Source organism: Tursiops truncatus, chromosome 1 (assembly GCF_011762595.2).
Source record: "Tursiops truncatus isolate mTurTru1 chromosome 1, mTurTru1.mat.Y, whole genome shotgun sequence".
In the NCBI taxonomy this organism is placed as follows: domain Eukaryota; kingdom Metazoa; phylum Chordata; class Mammalia; order Artiodactyla; family Delphinidae; genus Tursiops; species Tursiops truncatus.
The window spans coordinates 102,939,062-102,959,371 of NC_047034.1; the positions used below are offsets into that span (position 1 = coordinate 102,939,062).

The 20,310-nt window shown below is 39.2% G+C and overlaps 1 protein-coding gene across 8 annotated transcripts in view; it reads right to left on the reverse strand.

Annotated features, from left to right (window-relative positions):
- RPAP2 (RNA polymerase II associated protein 2) overlaps positions 1–20,310 on the reverse strand; it is an 84,597-nt gene that overhangs the window by 8,516 nt on the left and 55,771 nt on the right. Inside the window, exon 12 of one of the 8 annotated variants that reach the window (XM_073811114.1) lies at positions 18,596–18,726. The exons of the other annotated variants lie outside the window; for them this stretch is intronic. Within the exon in view, the coding sequence (XP_073667215.1) occupies positions 18,717–18,726 (10 nt within the window). The 3' untranslated portion in view covers positions 18,596–18,716. Of the gene's footprint in view, positions 1–18,595; positions 18,727–20,310 lie in introns of those variants that run through there. 8 annotated transcript variants of the gene reach the window in all.

The following is a 20,310-nucleotide window of genomic DNA, read 5'->3' on the forward strand; positions in this document are numbered from 1 at the left end:
TGAGCCTGTGCCCTACAGCCCGTGAACCATGACTACTGAGCCTGCCTGCGTGCTGCAACTACTGAAGCCTGAGTACCTGGAGCCTGTGCTCCGAAACAAGAGAAGCCACTGCAATGAGAAGCATGTGCACCGCAACAAAGAGTAGCCCCCACTCCCCGCAACTAGAGAAAAGCCCACGTGAAGCAACAAAGACCCAACACAGCCAAAACTAAATAAATAAATTCATAAAAAAAAAAAAGAAAAATGGTTTGGGAATAGTGATACTTCTCTAGCAAACTTATAAAGCTAACATTATTCTATAATAACTTTATTGTAAGATATGTTCAAATTTACCCAAAAGTTCTGTTCATAAAGAAAAATTAGGGTTAACGAGAAACTAGCTAGGAGTGAAAAGAAAAAGGAAAGCAACAATGCAATCTCGCTCGTGAGCCCATGACAAATACTGTGAATCAATCATTCTTTTCTTAATGAGCTTGGACCTGTTTTGAGACTACTCAAAATAGGGCTCTGAGCAACCACTTATGATTTCTGGCAAGTTGAATATCAAAGCCTTAGGGTCTATCTATAAAATAGGGCTAATAATACTTAAGTTCCTTAGAAGTTATTATTACAAAAGTCAAGTAGGATACTGTAAACAGGTTTTTAAAAGATCAATTATAATAATGATTTTTTTTTTTTTTTTTTTTTTTGCGGTATGCGGGCCTCTCACTGTTGTGGCCTCTCCCGTTGCGGAGCACAGGCTCCGGACGCGCAGGCTCAGTGGCCATGGCTCACGGGCCCAGCCGCTCCGCGGCATGTGGGATCTTCCCGGACCAGGGCACGAACCCATGTTCCCTGCATCGGCAGGCAGACTCTCAACCACTGCGCCACCAGGGAAGCCCCTATAATAATGATTTTAATACCAGTTACCATGTGCTACCTTGGAGTTTTACTATGTACTTGTTCTAAGCATGAATTATCTCCTTTAACTGCACAATGATGCTGGGGGATATAGTACTGTTCCCATGAGGAAAGAAAGGCACAAAAAATGGAAGTGCCTTCCCCAAGGTCACAAAGATAGTAAGCAGCAGGTCAGGCCTTTGAACCCAGGCAGCTTATCTCAAAAAGCCCATGCTCTTGGCTAATATGCAAGCTTTCATACTTTGTAGGCTATAGCTTTCATTCTTTGTAGAACACTACATAAACACTACATAAATTTAATCTTTAATCTATAGAACACTATATAAATTTAATCTTTACTTGCCTGATTGATGTATACTGTGCCCTCAATGAACATGCAGAAGAAACAGAATTTTTTTTTTTTTTTTTTTTGCGGTACGCGAGCCTCTCACTGTTGTGGCCTCTCCCATTGCGGAGCACAGGCTCCGGACGCGCAGGCTCTGCGGCCGCTGCCACGGCTCACGGGCCCAGCGCTCTGCGGCTCACGGGGCCCAGCGCTCCGCGGCATGTGGGATCTTCCTGGACCGGAGCACGAACCCGCGTCCCCTGCATCGGCAGGCGGACTCTCAACCACTGCGCCACCAGGGAAGCCCGAAACAGAACGTTTTAAATTTGCTTTTGAGAACTACAGGACTACAAATATAAAAATAGCTAGTAACTGGCAGGCAGAAGGAAATGCTAACAGAGAAATCACGCAAGGTCTGGTGTCTGTTAGGAGACAGGAATAGCAGTTTGGGACCTGGGGATTTCTGCAGCAAGTCATCAAGCAGATAGATAGCAATCCTTAGGCATCTGGAGCCAGGATTTCCTGACTGCTCTTAACACTTGAGCCCTAAGAGTTGTTGCATAATTATACTCCTGGAAAGTTAGCCAATGAGATTTCCTTTAACCTTACTTATTCCCTTGTGTTTCTCCTTCAATCTTTAACTGAAAAGACTTCTTCCCCACCCCCCAGTCCCTAACACAGAATGTAATGATCATAAGAAATATGTTAGCTTTCTAAAAATTTTAAGTTGACTTAAATCCTTTTTGGAATAAGCTGAGGTATAAATAAATAAATACTCTAATAGTTCCTGTGCACCTCTAAACATTAGTAATCCAGTGGGTTACTTTTGGGGAGTCATGTAAAAATTGTGTTTTTCTTTTTAACATATCCTCCCTAGAAACTAGGCTAATACAAAAAGAAAAGGACGGTTTTGACAAGTTATAAAGTCATAATATGTCAAGAAAGATGCTAAACCCTGAAAATATAATTTTATGAATGATTCTTTCAAAAGAATTATGATTTGCTTTTATCTCCAAAGTAATTTACATTTAAAGTTGAATAAGGGCTATATATAATCTTTGTTTTCCAGATTCCTTGACTCATCTACTTTAACATGTTTTATTACTTAATAGCAACTGGCCACCTGCCCATTCTACCAGACTGACTGCTTACTGGACATCTGCTGAATTTCCATGTCATCTGTAGCAAGAGGCTTCTGTGCCTATTTGCACAGATGAATCTGAGGCAAGATTGTAACTTTTTATCAGACTGTTATGGTTTTTGTCAATGATAAGAGTTGGCTGTTGCCACTGCCAAAGATGCTACTAATAAACTGCAAGGATTCTTTTTAGGGTACATGCCACCCTAATGATAGGTATCATCGGCTGAATGGGGTGTGAGGACCTATCTGGGGTGTGAGGAGCACTACACTGAGCTTGGAAACAGGGCTCTGTGCAGAATCTGCTTTTGTTAGCAGTGACCATGGAAGAGGGCTTTGGAAAGCACAAAGCACTAAGCAACGTAGTCTACGTGTGCTTAGAACCAGGCCCAAGGACAAATGAACAAAGACTTATTACTGGAACTATTCTTTACATGGTCAATTATGGTCTCTTAATTGCCACTCTGAAAGCCTCATCTTAGTTCTTTTTCCGGCTGACTGCAGTACTTGATGTCCTCAATCATTTCCTCCTTTCCTAGAATTCTTCTTTGGCTTTTCAGGAACTGTCACAGTTCTCCTCCTCCTCCTACTGAATCTTTATGATCTCTCTTGTTGGCATTTCTTTTTTTTATCAGCCCATTAATAATGATAGGTCTTACCTATGGTTTCATATTGACCCTCTTCTGCACTACATCCCATCTCATGGCTCTGATTATCAGTGATCCAAATCTTTAAGTTCTCTCTTGGGATTTTTCTCCACTTGGATGTCCAAAAGGTACCTCAAATACATTATGTTCAACCCTGAAATTCTGAGCTCTCATTTTCATCAAAACCTTCTAGTATTAGAAACCTCAGTCATCTTTAAATCTTAACCCTTAATGTTCTTTGTTCAGTCAGTTACCAAGTCCTGCTGATTCTCCTCTGAGGTGCTTCTTGAATCCATTTCATCTCCCCCACTCTCACTGTCCCTGTCCTAATTCAGATGCATTATCTCCTTGGACTACCATAGCTATAGCCTAAGTGGTCTCCCACTCCAGTCCACTCTCCACATTGCCACCACAATCCTCTCTCACAGATCTGATTAAGTCACTCTCTTGCTTTAATAACTACTTATAGGAGGAATCAAGTTTCTTTGGGCCTTTTATTTTCCTTGTTTCTATCACATGAATATTTTCATAAATATTTCAAATAATATGAAAGTATATATTGTTGGCTGTATATATTTTTTGCACCAAGCAGAAAGGTGGAAGACTGGGATCACATTTTACTCATCCATCTTGTATTCCTCACAGGCTTGTTCTCTTAATACATAATTTGGTGAATGATTATAGAACTGAAACTGCTGCTACCCCATACTAACACTTCTCAGTGTACTACAAGAGGTCCTGGACAAACTATGGTCTGTGGGCCAAATCTGGCTTGCTGCTTTTGTAAATAATTTACTTTTGTAAATAAACTGAAAAACAGCCATGCCCATTTATTTATGTATTCTACAGCTGCTTTTGTGCTACAACAGCAGAGTCGAGTAGTTGGGACTGTAGGGACAGCAAAGCTGAAAATATTTATAATTTGGCCCTTTACAGAAAGTTTGCCAACACTTATACTAGAAGATTATTATGTACCAACTTTAATTTAAAGTGAATAACTCAGTCACTAATATAATGTTTTATATACTATAAGTCTGATGATGGGAGTTATTAAAATAGGAGATGAGAAATCCAAAGGAACCACTTGGCTCTAGGATACTCAAAGTCTGGTCTGTGAAAGATCTCCTGTACACTGAATCACTTCAGTATGGAAGAGGCTTAACAAAACCAACAATATCTCATAAAATCTACCAGGTGGAGAGAGAACTTTCCCTGGCTCACTCCACTCCAGCCAAACTGACCAACCTTGCCTCAATTATGCCAGGGTTTAGTTTGTCCTCACTTAAGGGCTGGCTGTTTTCTTTCCTGGGGGTGCTCTTCCCCCAGATCTCTACATGGTGGACTCCTTCATGTAATTCAGTTTTGTTTAAATGTCACCTCTCCCACCTGAAATCTATCCTCACTTTCGCCCGCTCTACCTACCTACTTTGTTTTATTTGTCTCATAGTCCTTACTATTGTTTAGTTCTATTATTTGTTTGCTTGTTTACTGCCTATTTCTCATCCAAAAGAAGGTGAATGTCACGAGCACAATGACTCGTGTATTCACTGCATTCACTGTATCCCTCATGCCTGGCACATTGTAAATGATCACTAATTACTTGTCGAATGAAGAAATAGCTTAAGAGGTCACTAATTTATTGTGCTTACTGAAATACTTTTTCTTCTTCATAAAATATTCCTCCTTTCATATTTAGAGGAAGGAAGGGAGGAAACATTTTCTTGATGACTTCTGGTCGCACATAGTGGCATCCTCCTGCTAGAATATTTCAGAATATCCATCAGTGAGGTGAGATGAGCTTTAAATTCATCAGGTAGGCCAAGCATTAAATCAAGACCTATCACTTGTTCCTGCATTTCCCCTCCTCCCTTCCATGTGTCCTGAAACTCAGTGTTGGCCAAGAGTGTCACTAAGTGTTGGCTTAGTGTCACTGAGCAGGCTTGATTTGTCGCTTAATTCACTCCAGTCCTGTAGAGGAAACTGTGGAGCAAGGGGCTGGCCTTTGAGTGGTTGCTTGGTGCCTTCCTCTGGAGCAAAAGTACTTTAGCCTCACAGGTTAAATGTGAAAGGAAAGGAAATTCCTTTCACTCTAAAGGAGATGACACTTGGCCAAAAGGAAGAGCACTTTCGGATTTCCACAGTCCAACTAATACAGGTCTTTATTTCTGTGTATTTCTGGCTGTTACTACTGTTTTTGAATGGGGTGTGTTCTTATTCTTTCTAGATCAATGAAAGTAACAATGTAGCCACAAAATGAGGACTCAGTTGTTTTTGGAATCTATACTCCCTTTTAGTCTCCTCCCATTTAAGAAAAGAGACTCAAGATCCTTTCTTGATGTAGTGATTGGGACCCTTTACACAAGACAGTTAAAAAACTACCTCCATGATCATGAAGGAGGGAGATTCTATACTTCTATGTGTAGCATGCTGCAACGGTTAACGCATTTTAAATCCTGGACATTGTTCCTCATATATAATCTAAATGGCCCTTGCAGAATTTTGGGGGGGCCCCCTCTTAAAAGTTATTCCTTCATATTCTTGAAAATGGTTCTCAATTCCAAGTCCTTTTAATCTTTCCTAATAGATGCCATCTAACTGCTCCTTATTCAGATTGGTGTTATTCCCCATGTCCCCCACTTCTAGCTTCTCATTTTCCTAAAATGCAATGTCCCAGAATATAAATATTTTTCAAATTCATTACTTCAAAACATAGAACAGTATACCTTCAGAGAAAGATATCATGATGTAAAATCTTTCACATCTAAGTTATCTTTGAAGTACAATCTCAGAATCTTATTAACCTTCTCCCCTTTTTTGTTAGAGTCCCTAGGCTCCTCCTTTCCTTTTAATCCTTTACCTGTGTATGCTAATCATTTACCTGCTTAGCCTTTTAATTAAAGAACAACTTCCACCCTATTATATATGGAAAGGGACTCAAACCTCTGTTCCAGTCCTACAACTTCTAATAGTGAATATCAAAGAAAACTACAATAAACTGGGCCCAAATAACTACTCTACTTAAATAATATAGTAATATACCACAGTTGGTATTTAACAATGTGCTTTATATAGGAAATACCTTTAAAATAATCAACAGAAATTGTGATTAGCAGTAAGAACAAAATATTTTTATGTTTCAATTTATTTCCTTTGTGTATTTCCTTTGTGTATTTAAATATGAATAAAAACCTCTAAAGGTGACACTAAAAGGATGGTTTACCACAAAAAGTCTGTATGCTGGAGAATATGATTTGACAAAAACGACATAACTTGCAAATGTATAAATCACAAACAAGAGAGGAAACTTCTCATGAAAACTCCACTGATTCAAATCTCTATTCTGAAAAGAAAGGCAGCCTTCTATAACCAGTTCTTTACCATATGGTAAATGGCATGATGACAAAAGCAAAAAAAGCCAAGTGTCAAACTGCATCTTATTGATAAGACCTTTATTTAGCTGACTGCTGCACATATGCTACACATCAAAAGGAGAGATTGGAAGTCAGGTTAGGACAGGTACCCTCCATTTGTTATTACTGAGCTATCAAACAACATCTGGTTAACAGGAATTATTATATACAGAATTAAGAGGAGTTTCAAAGTTTGACAACTGAAACAAGATATTTTTAATTAAAAGTGGCCTTTTTATAAATCTTTTTATCCAAGGATTTAGGGCTGTACAAACTCTTGATTTAAGGCTCAGAAGAAAGTTACCTATGATTTTGTGAGTCACTGGTTTGTTTCACATTAACAGAGAAAGCTATATAAAGAGTTAAAGTTATGGTTTACTGAAGAAGTGGAGCTAAACAACTGATGGGTCTCTAGGTTATCCATCTCCTGTAGTGCATTAAAAGTCAGTAATGAACTTGGATATTTAAATGGTCTTCCCATTGTGGTCGGTATTGCTTTGATCACTGCATTCATTCCCATTGGGGAATATACAGTGCGACTCTTGTAACACTGGAAATCACGGCATGGTCTGATTTATCCTTTCCTGAATAATCTGGGTAATATGGGTGAAGATCACATCAGGCATTTGCCTTAAATGATATAGCACAGACATCCCTTAACCTGTCCGTCAACACTAAGAAGCAGTAACTCTTAGAGTTTCCTAAGGGTTTATTAGTGATTTCCAAACTTGCACAATCAAACTGGTAGGCTGCTGTAAAATGACACTGAACAACACTCCTCATATTCAATATAATCTTAAGTGAAGAAAATGCTGTGAGAATGTCTATGTGAATAAATGTCACCAGAAAGCATGCTTCTCTATGGTTTGGGGTTGGAGGAAAGGATAGGAAGTGAAAAGCCACACTTTTCTTTTTCTGTACCTATCAGATTTGAGAAATTACTGGGTTCCCACAGAGTTCTGTTGCAGTAGGGAAACCTGTTCTGCTGATTACCACACATAAAGGTGATGAATATGCAGACCGCTAAAAGATAATGCTGGGCTTAAAAGAAATTTTTTTAACACTCACTCTCTCATCCTTCAGAAGTTAGGGCTGGGAAGGAGGAGTATTTCTGTTAAAAAGAAGTATTTTCAATGTTTACATGCACAGGCACTATGCTTGTTACTTTACCAGTGAAAACAGAACAGATATTACAAGACCTGACACTTCAGGGGCTTAGAATCAAACAAAACCAAAAGTCTTCCAGGATAGATGAGGCATCTTTATTACTATTGGCCTGAGTAACTGAAAAATCTGAACGATGAGGTTTAACTGCACAGTCTTCTTTGATGAGGCTATACCACTTAATTTCCTCAAGTGTGATTTAGTCTCAACAACCCAGCTAGTTTCCTTTTGACAGCTGAAGTATCAGAGGCTTTGGACAGGGTAAGGGATTTATCCAGGATCACACTGGTTAAGAACAGTGCTAAAAATGGACACCTTTATCACTAGGGTATCTTGCTTATCTATGAAGTCTGATATTCCTTCATGCACTGCAGTAACAATTGTCACTTTACCCATACTTTGTATTCTTCAAAAAAATGAGTTGGGATTTTCCCTCCTTCTCTACATGAATAAGTACTAAATGATAACCTCTGTCTGTGAAAATATACACTCAAAATTGAAACAAAGGAGAGCTGTGACAAGTAACCCAAAGGGTCAAAATGTCATCTATTTTCAGAAATTTGAGGGCTCACACAAACCCAAGGCATTTTTCTAAAACGTCTCTTTCAGATATAAAAAAAATTTTTAGTGTAAACTTTCAAAAGGGATTTTCATCTGTATATTCAGGGCTCTTATTTAATATAACTCTTTTCCCACCTTGCGCGTTTCTTACTGGGGAGAAGGCAGAAGAAGATTCAACTCTGTCAGTGATTCTCTAAAAATATTTGTCTAATCTGTGGCCCCTGGCCTCCTCCCTGAAGTAACACGATAGCCCCGGGGGCACAGGGAAAGAACCAAAAAAGTCAACCTGTGGAAGAGCTTTTCCTTTTCCATAAAATAACATGGACTGGGCCACGTGCAGAGATAACTCCTTCATGGCATTTTCCTAAGCTGCTCTTGATGTTGTTTTTCAGTAAAGAGTAAACAGTTTGACAAGGAAACAAATGCCAGGAGGTCAGAGATCAGTTTAAAATTCAGATACTTTAAAATGGGTGCTGGGTGGCTTTCTAAATTAGAGCAAATTGTTTCCTTTGAAGAAGACCAGTTCTTTTTCCCAGTTACTCCTTTTGTGGCAGGATCTCAACCACTGAGTCAAACATAAGAAGCTACACTGATTTCCAAGTTCGTAAAAAGAAATTTTTCTTTATGAAACTAACTTGTTGATCTTCAACCTTTCTGTGAAGTTACAGCCAAGTGTTAACTCCAAGGTGAGACACCAGTGACTTTCTTAAGGTCACGTAGTCAGTAAGAGATGAGCAAATAACCCCAGAAGTACTCCCACGGGTCTACGCTTCTAACCACTATACCACACAAGCTCACATGTCTGATTCATTTTAAGAACTGAGTAGACCTTATGATTTCAAAGGCCCACTTTTATATGCTCTTCAAATAATTTTTGAAATCTGTCATTACAAAATAAAAGATGCTAATGAAAACGGACAATTCTATTGTTTCTAATTAATTCATCCTTTCTGTGACAGCCAAGAAGCATCTTCCAACATCATCAACTAATGAAGACTTTAGAAGAAGGCTAAGACATGCCTCTCAGCAAGCAAATCCTGGCAGACATAGTTAAATTAACTGATTTAGCATATCTTTATCTAGCACACTAATAATTGCACTAGAATTAAGGATAGTGGTTGTCAATTCTGTCTGCACAAATTACAGTTGGGGAACTTAAAAATACATATGTCCAGCCTCCACCCTAGAACAGTCAATCAAAATCTTTGGATCAGGTATTTGTAATTTTTATTTTATTTATTTATTTTTGGCCACACGGCGAGGCTTGCAGGTTGTTAGTTCCCCAACCAGGGACTGAACCCACGCCCTCAGCAGTGAAAGAGTGGGGTCCTGACCACTGGACTGCCAGGGAATTCCCAAGTATTAGTAATTTTTAAAAGCTCCCTATGTGATTCTAATGGACAACCAGTGTTTAGAACCACTGTTAAATTTTTGAATTGAGATAATCTGTGCAGTTCTGATCATTTGTTATACTTGTTAACTATACTGCTGGACAAAATTGAATAGCAAAGGAAATGAGATCTCTATATAAATACCTATGTAACAAAGCAGAAGGTAATACAGTCCAAAAGAAAGGTCTCACCTATAGAAATTTGTACAAGGAAGATGTTATTTGTACCTCGGGGGGAGGTTAAGAAAGACTTCTAAGGAGGTAGTGACATTTGAAGTGGGTCTTGAATGCTAGGACCGAGGAACATGAAAAGTAAAGGCATTTTAAGCAGAGTCCACAAACATACAAGCTAACAGAGATGCCTGTAGGGGAAAAGAGTCAGTAGATACAATGTAAGGACACAAAAGAGAAATTAGTTGGGTAGGCAGGTTGGGGCCACTTTAGGAAGGCCTTGAATTTCAAGCAAAATTACATGATAGGAGATGGGGTATTAGAAGGTTTCTGAACAAAGGCCTGCCCTGATCAGAACTGAGCTTTAGTGAGATTACTCTGGTAGCTGGAGGAAGGATGGACTAGTTGAGGAAAGAGACACATGGCAAGAGACGTGTTTAAGAAGGCTATAATTGCAGCAGTCTAGGCAAGTAATGAAAGCCTGATGTGGGTTGGTAGCAGTGGGAAAGGAGAAGAAGGAAGGCTTTAGCAATTGATTAAATATGGGAGATAAAGGCAAAGGAAGCACCAAAGCCAAGTCAAACTTCAATTCTGGGTAATTAGGAAGATGGAAATGCCACCAAAGGAAAAGAAAGGGAAGATCAGCTCAGTCTCAGATTTCTGAGTGTGAATTGCTTGAGGGATATCAAATGGAGATGCTCCCCCACCCCCATAAAATTTTGGTTTGCAACCTAGGAGAGATGTCAGAGCTGAAGACACAACTTTGCAGGGAGGGACAAAAGAAACATTTCATTAGGACAACCAATTTTCTTCCTAAGATAACTCCATTACCCTTTACCAATCATATCTGTCCTGATTTCTTAAACTAATCTTTCACCAGCACTCTTCTGAATCTCTTGCATCCTTGTCTTAGCTTTCCTATTTGTCAAAACTACAACTAAGTAGTGCTACAACCTGCTTTCTTCACACCTACAACAGGATGGCTGAAAACTACTGGAGGACAGGAAAGTGGCAGGAAGAAGGGAACTTCGAAGACTGATATTAACTACAAATCCATGATCTCTGGCTTCAGCTGGGTAACTTGTCAATTTTCTCTGGCACTTGGTTAAGGTCCTTTTCCGATACTCTCAATGACTGTTACCTCTTTTTTTCACGCCCTACTCAACCATCATCTCTTCACTCTTAGAATACATCATATCTTACCTGAAGTAGTCAGGCGTAATTTAAAAATCTCTCTTCTAGGGACTTCCCTGGTGATGCAGTGGGTCAGAATCCGCCTGCCAATGCAGGGGACACGGATTTGAGCCCTGGTCTGGGAAGATCCCACATGCCACGGAGCAACTAAGCCTGTGCACCACAACTACTGAAGCCCGCGTGCCTAGAGCCCATGCTCCGCAACAAGAGGAGCCACCACAATGAGAAGCCCGCTCACCACAACGAAGAGTAGCCCCCGCTCGCTGCAACTAGAGAAAGCCTGCGCGTAGCAACGAAGACCCAACACAGGCATACATACATACATAAATAAATATCTCCCTTCTACTTACAAACTTACCTATAGCCACATTACTCTTCATTTATTTTCTTCCTGCCCCAGAAGATGTATCTCTCTCCTGTTCAAGCTACTGCTGCCTGTAACCATGATCCCACTTCTTTGTACCTCCTCTGGGACCCTGTTCCACCATGCATGTCTACCCCCCCAACCCTGCCCTCAGCTTCAGATTCTTTTTTTTTTTTAAACTGGCTCCTTCTCCATACCCTACAAACATGCTTAAGTCTCTTTTCTCCCAAACAAATTGTCGCAGTTCAATTTCTTTCCTACCCTTATCATCAGTTTTCTCAAAAGAGAAACCTCCATTTGCTGACTCCACTTCCTCATGTTAACCTGGGATACTGGGGTTCATATAGTCCTTCAAATTACATAAAAAGGTTTCTTTTTTTTTTCTTCCAAATGTGTATTTTTTTTCTTTGGGGAAAGAATACATAACTTTATTCCTACTTTCAACGTATAACCATATCTCTCAATCTGTAATGTGAGCTGTAGAGGATTAGTGGCATTTAGTTTTACACAGTTTGAGGAATTCTGGAGCATGTGGAAGTTGTATAAGTGTTAGTGTTTTGGATGAGCAACATACTTCTCTGCACTGAAACCACAGGAATACTAGTTATAACCTGGCAGTTGCATTATTCTTAAAAAACATTTTTGCAGTGTGGCTGATTTGTCACTCATTGAAATTAGAAACCTCCATGTGACAAACAACATCATAATGTGGGGCCTGAAAAACTCATTGGAAAGAAAATCAGTAAATAAATAAAACTGTGAAATTGTACAGACAATTCAGTTACTGGAATGTGATTTCACCTCCACAGAAATTACAGGTGTTCAAGCAGTTTGTAGCAGTTTCCTGAGTACTTTTGCTCCAATGGAATTTTCAGTATTAAGCTCTATGTATTTTGATATGTTGTGTCTTTTAAGGCAGAGTATACCTAAGCTGTACTAAAATGACAAAGAGCCAACTCTCAGACTGCTCACTGAAAGCGGAGATGGGATGACACAAACAGCAATAGTGAGAACTAGATAACAGCAAGCCTCGTTTTACCCTTTGGCCTTTATAATCTGCTCTAAAACTTTGTAAAAATATTTAAACCAGGAGTAAATCGGAAGTATTTTAGTTTTGCCTTCAGGAACTATATGACTTTACTGTTAACTAGAACTATCAGAATGAGAAAAGTCAGAGGCAGGAAAAATATTAAAAAGGTGTTTGGAAGTGTTTAAAGACAACAGAGAAAAAACACACTAGGTGATTTGGTTCTTGAATTTAACAAGCACTCAATATGCCTAGGAATAATAATTTTTTTCCTTATAATTTTCATGCAAGTTTGCAAGACTAGTTAATAAAATACATTAAGACTAGTTAAAGGAAGAGTTTGCCTCTAGAGTGAAATTTTCCATTAAGACCCATTAATATTTGATAAATGCTTCCAATTCAACGAACAAATACCAACATGTAAAACATTTAAAGAATTCTCCAGAATTGTGTCTGTGATGCATCAGATAAATAAAAGATTTAGTGCCATATCTACATACTCGGTGATTAACTGCTCTATAACCAATTCTTCTATTTATCAGTCCACAGAATATGAAAGAGTAAGTCCATGGAAATCAGAGAAAAGCAGTATTTGAAATATAGTTTTAAAATCAAAGACACATTTAAAAAAATTAAAATGCTTACTAATTTTATAAATTAAAAGATAATTTCCCAGTTACATCTAGTTTTGTTTTTCATTAATTTTATTAAAGATTTTATAAATATCTATTTGCAAAAAAGCAATGCTAGATTTGGTTAAAAGCAGCAATTCTTTTTAGGCTAGTCACATCCTTATCAGACAATATCCACCCTGGAAAATATGAATCATTACCAAGACAAAGGTTACTGTCCTTTTTACTCATGATAGTAAGCAACTATTTGTTTTTTCCTGTGCAATTTCACCAGTGTTACCAATTCTATTTTGAAGTTCGTAACACCAACAATAATTTATCCAAGTTTTTCCTGTCCATTCATTCATTTGATTTATTCTACAAATATTCACTTAGTGCTTACTAAATGCCAGATTGAGTGCCAGATTTAGGGAGACAAAAGTAATCTAGACAATGTCCTTGGCTGCATGGAGATTATGTTTTGGTAAGAAAACAGTTTCAAATTTGTCTAACTTACTGTAGACATCTTTCTTGGTTTAGTATTGTTTACACACTGTCCAAACACAATTTTTGGATGAATGGAAAGTCTCTTATTCTCATGTAGAAACTGTGTGTGTGTGTGTGTGTGTATGTATGTGTGTGTATATGTGTGTATTTTTTTGTGAAGTACATGTATATGTCCCTAAGACTGATTTGTGGATTATAAAAGATGAGAAGGCAGGTAAAAATCATAAATCTGAAAAAAAAAAAGTTAGACACCAGCATTAAACACAGTAGCTATACAGGTCAAACTTAGAAATGCTGCCCTAAATTAATTCTAAAGCAGATCACTAACCTGTGGTGGACGGGGATAAACTAGAACAAGTAATGAAATGATAACACTAATACGAGTCTTTGGAAGGAGAAACATACAAGATTTGGTCCATTCACTTTTGAAATTAAGTACAGGAGGCAAAATGTTACCAAACAACTCTGACATTCAAGGCAAGGAGAGAGAAACATGTGGGGGAAGGTGGGTAAGGGAGGTGGGTGACAGGGATCAGGGAAGAAAAAACAATCGGCAAATATGCCTTTGGTGACATTCCCAGTTTCTTCATGGAACACATCCCATCAGTTACACTGTCTTTTCAGTACTCCCAAGCCTGCCTGTCTGACATCTCCTTCCCCTTTGCTGCCAACATGCTCAAGCCTCCACTATCCTGAGAATCTTCTGAAGATTTACCATGTCCTATTGGATTATAAGCCCTCTCTTCTTTCCTCTTATGCCAACCATATGAAGAGTGGTCAACATTTGCTATGTCTAGTATCTTCACAACTGTCTACTAGAGCAGCCTTTGCAATCTGGTCTCCACTATCATTCTACGGAAACTGCTTCCTTGAAGGTCACCCACAACTGTGGTTGCCCAAACCATAGCCTTTGTTCAGTCCTTGTCTTTGTTCAGCAGAGGATAACTGCCTGGTTCTCAGGAAGGTAGTTACCACCTCTTTCTTGAACCTCAAACCTGCTTTGGATTCCTTGACAGTGTTCTGATTGTACACACACCTTTCTAAGGTACACTGGGCAGTGGCAAGTGCACACATTTTGAAATCAAAATCCCAGCTATGACCTTGGACAAAGTGCTTGTCTTCCCATGGTCTGTTTCTTTCTCTGGGAAGTGGGACACTACCACTGACCTCACTGAATTGTGAGGATCAAATGAAATAATGTAGGCAAAGAGTCTAGCATGTTTGAGTTGGTGTTCCAAAAAACAAATGTTTGTTCCTCCCCTCTTTCTGCCTTTTTTTTGTATTCCTCAGGCAACCTTGGCATAGATGCAGCTCCTCCACAGATTCTCTCTTTCCTCTGCACTTAATACCCTCTACCTCTGCCTCTCACCCATCTCAATAATGACTCTAAAATCTGAGTCTATGATTTTTCTTACCATTCTTTATTTATTTATTTATTTTTTCTGTACATGGGCCTCTCACTGCTGTGGCCTCTCCCGCTGCGGAGCACAGGCTCCGGACGCGCAGGCTTAGCGGCCACGGCCCACGGGCCCGGCCGCTCCGCGGCATGTGGGATCTTCCCGGACCGGGGCACGAACCCGTATCCCCTGCATCGGCAGGCGGACTCTCAACCACTGCGCCACCAGGGAAGCCCTTTCTTACCATTCTTTAGCTTCAATTCCACATTTTCAACTGCTACTGGGGAACCGCCCAACTGGATAATCTGCCTTAACCTTAAATCTCCCTGAACAGGAACAGTCTCAGTACTTGGAGAACAGGTATTAAACCAAATGCAGTATATCCTTCAATTAGTTCCTCATACTCTCTTCCCTAAAAGAACCACTATTTTTCCCAGTTATGTCTTAATTTTGTGAAATCATGTTTGGCTCCTCTTACCCCCACTGCTAAACTTTGTAGATTCTGGTGCTGTAATGTCTCTCATCGTCTGTCTCTCCCATTTCATTTTCATCGTAATCATTTTAGTTCACTGCCTCAGTGCTCACTGGTTAACTAGGCTGTTACTAGTGGAGGCCTTGAGAAAATCAATTTCATAAATGCTGTGGGCAAAAGCCAGAATGCAAGGGATTAATGAAAAGCACGGGAATCACTGACAGCAGACTAGCTCTTCAAGAAGTTTGTCAAATGAAAGGATGATAGTCTGGGGGGATCAGTGAAGTTACGGACAAAGGATAGGTTTGTTTTTTTTTCTCTGTTTTGTTTTTTTAGACTTTAAAGATGAATAAGCACTTGAAGGCAGGAGGGAAGGAGTCAACAAAAAGCTAGAAATGATAGCTTCCTAAATAATCATTCATTCATTGCCAGGTATTTATTGTAAATCTATGATGTTCTAGGCACGATGTTGAAGTGCTGGATATATAATGGTGAGTAAAATCAGACATAGAACCTGCCCCTAAAATCTTCAAGTTGAGTGAGACAGACATTAATCAAGTAATCATACAATTAAATATAAAACTGAAAAGGGGGCAAGTGCTAGGAAAGATAAGTACATGGTGTTATGATAGCATATTATAAAGATACTTGATCTAGTCAGGGAAGTCCACGAAACATTTCTTGAGGAAGAAACACTTCCTCAAGTTCTGAAAGATGAAAGGGGAATTAACCAAAGGAAGAGGGGAGGGAAGAACATTTTGGATATAGGGAACAACCTGTGTCCTATGCTGAGGGAGAGTATGATGAGAAGGGCTGGAAAGAAGGTCAGAGTGGTAGGAATGGGAGAACAAGGTAGGGTAATGTGAGATGAGGCTGGAGAAGGGGCTGGACGACGCAGGGCCATGCAGGCCACAATAAGAGCAACTGGAAGCCTTCGAAGGACTGGCACAAGGTGGAAGACAGGATCAGATGTGACTCCAGCAAGACTGATCTTCCTAAAACACTGACTTCATGATGGTACTCTCTGCTCAAAACTTAAATGACTTTCACTGTCCACTAAAATAACTTTCCTTGCCATTAAAAGGTTCTATCTCTACAATACACCCAACTTCCCAACCACTCTTTCCAGTTATCTTATACTCTTCACTACATCTCTTCTTTTTGCTTTTTTCATTACACAGGTACTTCCTAGAATACTTGCATCCTTTCATTTCTATTTCTTGAAACGGTTTCTATCTTTTGGGCCTATCACAAATCCCACTTCTGTGAAACCTTTTTTGATCTCCCTAGTAGAGCTCTTTTGCTTCTCTGAACACCCAAACAGTTTGTGTTTCTTTCTTGCCATTTAATAATACATTCAACTTTTTACTGTAGTCACCTGTGCACATATCTATCTCCCCCTTTCCTCAACCCCTGGTAGTCTTCCAGGGCAGGATCTTTGTTTAATCTCTGTATCCCCCACAAGGCCTAAGATACAGTCTTACCCATAGCAGCTGCTCAATAAACATTTGTTGGTTATTTTACATGTTATTAAACTTTTGTTTTTCTCTTCTTAATCTGTTTTATATCAATTTAGTTACTAGACCAGCCAAAGAACGTAGAAGAGTAGAAGGGAAACCCACCCCTACATAGGGAAAAGGCAGGGATAGGAAAGGCTCCTATGAGAAAACCAGATTTCTTTTGGAAAGACAAATGGGTTTTTAGGAGAGCAAAAGAGATAAGAAAGTCTGTGATAATGTTTGTTTATGTAGATACTCCTGGTCTGTCTTCAGGGCCATAAAATTTCCCAGGAGAGGGGATTTATGGTACATTTCCTCTTGGTTTTTCTCCTGGGAGCAGACTCACCCCAAAGAGGGAATTTATGGTAGTCCTCGTTTCTCAGAAGTTCCTGCTTTTAGTAGATGAGAGACACTCTGAGATGGCTTTTGTCTGCATTTATTGAATCTCAAATGTCTTCAGCTTAAAATAATCTTTATACCACGTTTCGGGGTCTGGGTGGGTCCCAACAGGGCTTAGCCAGTTCAATCATTGTTTGGCTCACCATGAAATGGCAAATGACAACCTGAGATGTGTCACAGGACCAAATACATGCCACAGCTGTTGGGGCCAAGACCGTGTATCTCAGATTGGGACTTGAACCCAGGTGGCCGGGACTCAAACCCAGCCAAAACCCAGTCTTCCAACTGAGATCACACACCTGATTTTAGGACTTAATGAAGCTCAGGTTCTTAATGTCTCATCAAAGAAAGAATTCAGTGAGAGACCAAGTGATAGGTAAGAAGTGGATTTATTTAGAGAGAAACACACTCCACAGACTGAGTGTAGGGCCATCTCAGAAGGTGAGAAAGGCCTGTTGGTTATTTTAAAGTCAGATTTCTAATATTTGAAAACTTTTCCATTATTGTATAGTCAGTCTCTACACTGATTTACAGTTATGATGCTACAGCAAAGTGTGAGTCTCATCCTTTCCTGGTATAATGTGGGCTCTACTTACGCTGGTTTTAGTGGCATGATATTAAAAACATTAAAAAAAGTGCAAATAAACTCTTTAGAAGGAAAATCAGGGCTACAGGCAAGGTAGCTTATCATTCCTATAGCTAACAATCTATTATCTCCAAGATGAAACTCAGATTACTTCAACATACCTAGTTCAAAGAAGTTATATCAATGAATGGTTGGGATCTTTTCATCAATAAAAGAAAAAAAAAGTTATTCTAGAACTACTTTAAAAATTTTCCTTGGGGCTTCCCTGGTGGTGCAGTGGTTAAGAATCTGCCTGCCAATGCAGGGGACACAGGTTCGAGCCCTGGTCCGGGAAGATCCCACATGCTTCAGAGCAACTAAGCCCGTGTGCCACAACTGCTGAGCCTGCGCTCTAGAGCCCGTGTGCTACAACTACTGAAGCCTGCATGCCTAGAGCCCGTGCTCTGCAACGAGAAGCCCCCGCAATGAGAAGCCTGCGCTCTGCAACGAAGAGTAGCCCCCACTCACCGCAACTAGAGAAAGCCCATGTGCAGCAACGAGGACCCAATGTAGCCAAAAATAAATAAAATAAATTAAAAAAAATTTCCTTAAATGTGATCTGAACAAAGAATCAGAAATTCTGACATAAAATATCAGGTTTCTAGATGTCCCTATTTGTTGATAAGACTTATTCCCAGAATAAAATGTAAAGAATAATATGGAAAAAAAAAAAAGAAAAAGAAGAAAAAAAAGAATAATATGGAAGCGGGGGAGAAAAGGTCCATGGTTATAGTGAGGATTCTGTAAGAAAATGAGTTCTAAAACATAGTTTTACATTAAAAAAATCAACTTACACATTTTACTTTGCTCTTCACCACCTTTAATATTTATATTGCTGAGGTATTAAATCACTTCACTGTTTCCTTAAATATCAAGGGCAGGTCCCTCATCTTTGATGTGGAGAGCAATATAATGTCAGGTAGGTCTGTAGTAGAAAGAGAGTTAAGGAATCTTCGGGGGTGTTCATCCCATTTACTTAAATGAGTACTGTGTAATCTTTCCACAGAAAGAATGGCTAGCAATATTATCAACATATTTCTTTGCCAAGCTTAAGGACTAAGATACCAAACAAACTAGTAACACTTGGGCCGTGTCACCATGGCTATCAGCACAATTACATTGTTTCCTATGCTAAATATACTCATCTCCACTGTCTCCTTCAGTAGCCTTTGACATACTGCATTAAAACTGTTTCTTACTTATAACATCTCATAGTTGAATTCACACTGCCAAGTTGATTTAACCAGGACTTAGTCCCCTCTTATTCCCAACAAGACAAAAAATGCACAATGAGGTTAAGAAACTTGTGCAAGGCACACTGCTAGTGCAAGGGAAAATCCAGAATGAGACTCAACTTAGGGTTTTAAGACACCCTTGCATAGTTAAAGGTGGTCTTTGGGTTAAGGGAATTACACTTACTAAAAATATCATAACAATGCTTAATAATAATTTACATAAATTTAATTTTATCCTAGGCACAAATCTAAAGTCCCCAAATTTGAAAAAACCCAGAAGCTATTACTATTAAGGACTTCTACAAGAAAAACAAAGTAGACAAGAACATACCATGAAGAAGTATGTCATCATGAGCTTTCTATTTCAGAACTATTGTCTAAAAAACTGAGATAAAAACTTTGATAAAAACTTTGATTATATAAAAGACCATGACAGCCAAATAAAATAAAATGTTTTTCTTATAACAGATGGTTTATGTTCTGATAATGTTTGCATTTAATGCTTTAGGATTACCTATTAATAAGGAAGCAGGGATGCTTCCTTATTTCTGATTGATATTTCTGATTGAAAAGAAACAAGTTCTTTGTAATTCACTTAGTAGCAATGTATTACACATAGGTTTGTTTAAAGGGCTGGGCTGTAGTGACTTTAAACTTTATATCTAGATCCTGTTTGTGACAGCTCTATAGAGCAGCTTTGGAGATGTGTGTTGGAAAAACTTTTCTTCATAACTACTGCTATGTAACAATTCTCTCAACATAGTGGCTCCAACTTTTTCAGTGCTCTAAGACAGAAATGGGACCAACCAGTGGTGTCCACACACAATGATTATCACACTCTTACGGTGCAGAACCCTGAGGCTAGGGATAACAGTGCCCTTACGCCTCATGCTTCCTGGCTTCTCCTGACCTGTGCTCTCTGAACTCAGTCGGGATGTGAAGATATCAAGAGTACATAGGGAGACTGACTCCTCAAGTCGAGGCTGTGACTGGTAAGGGCTAAGTGCTGCCTGATACTAGCTGTCACCACTCCTGTTACTGTGCTGCTTGGGAAGGGGAAGCGGGGGAGCACATCTTTTTGCTGAGGATCCTTGGTGACTTTAATATGTATTCTGGCCCGAGGTTGGGGACTCTTAGCTACCTATGGATTAAAAACCCAACATTATAAAATTGCCAAAAATATGAGGAATTCTGAGGGGAAAAAAAAATCACTGAAGAAAGCAGTCTTTGGTTAAAAATTTACCCAAGTATTATTTTTCCTTTAGAAAATATCT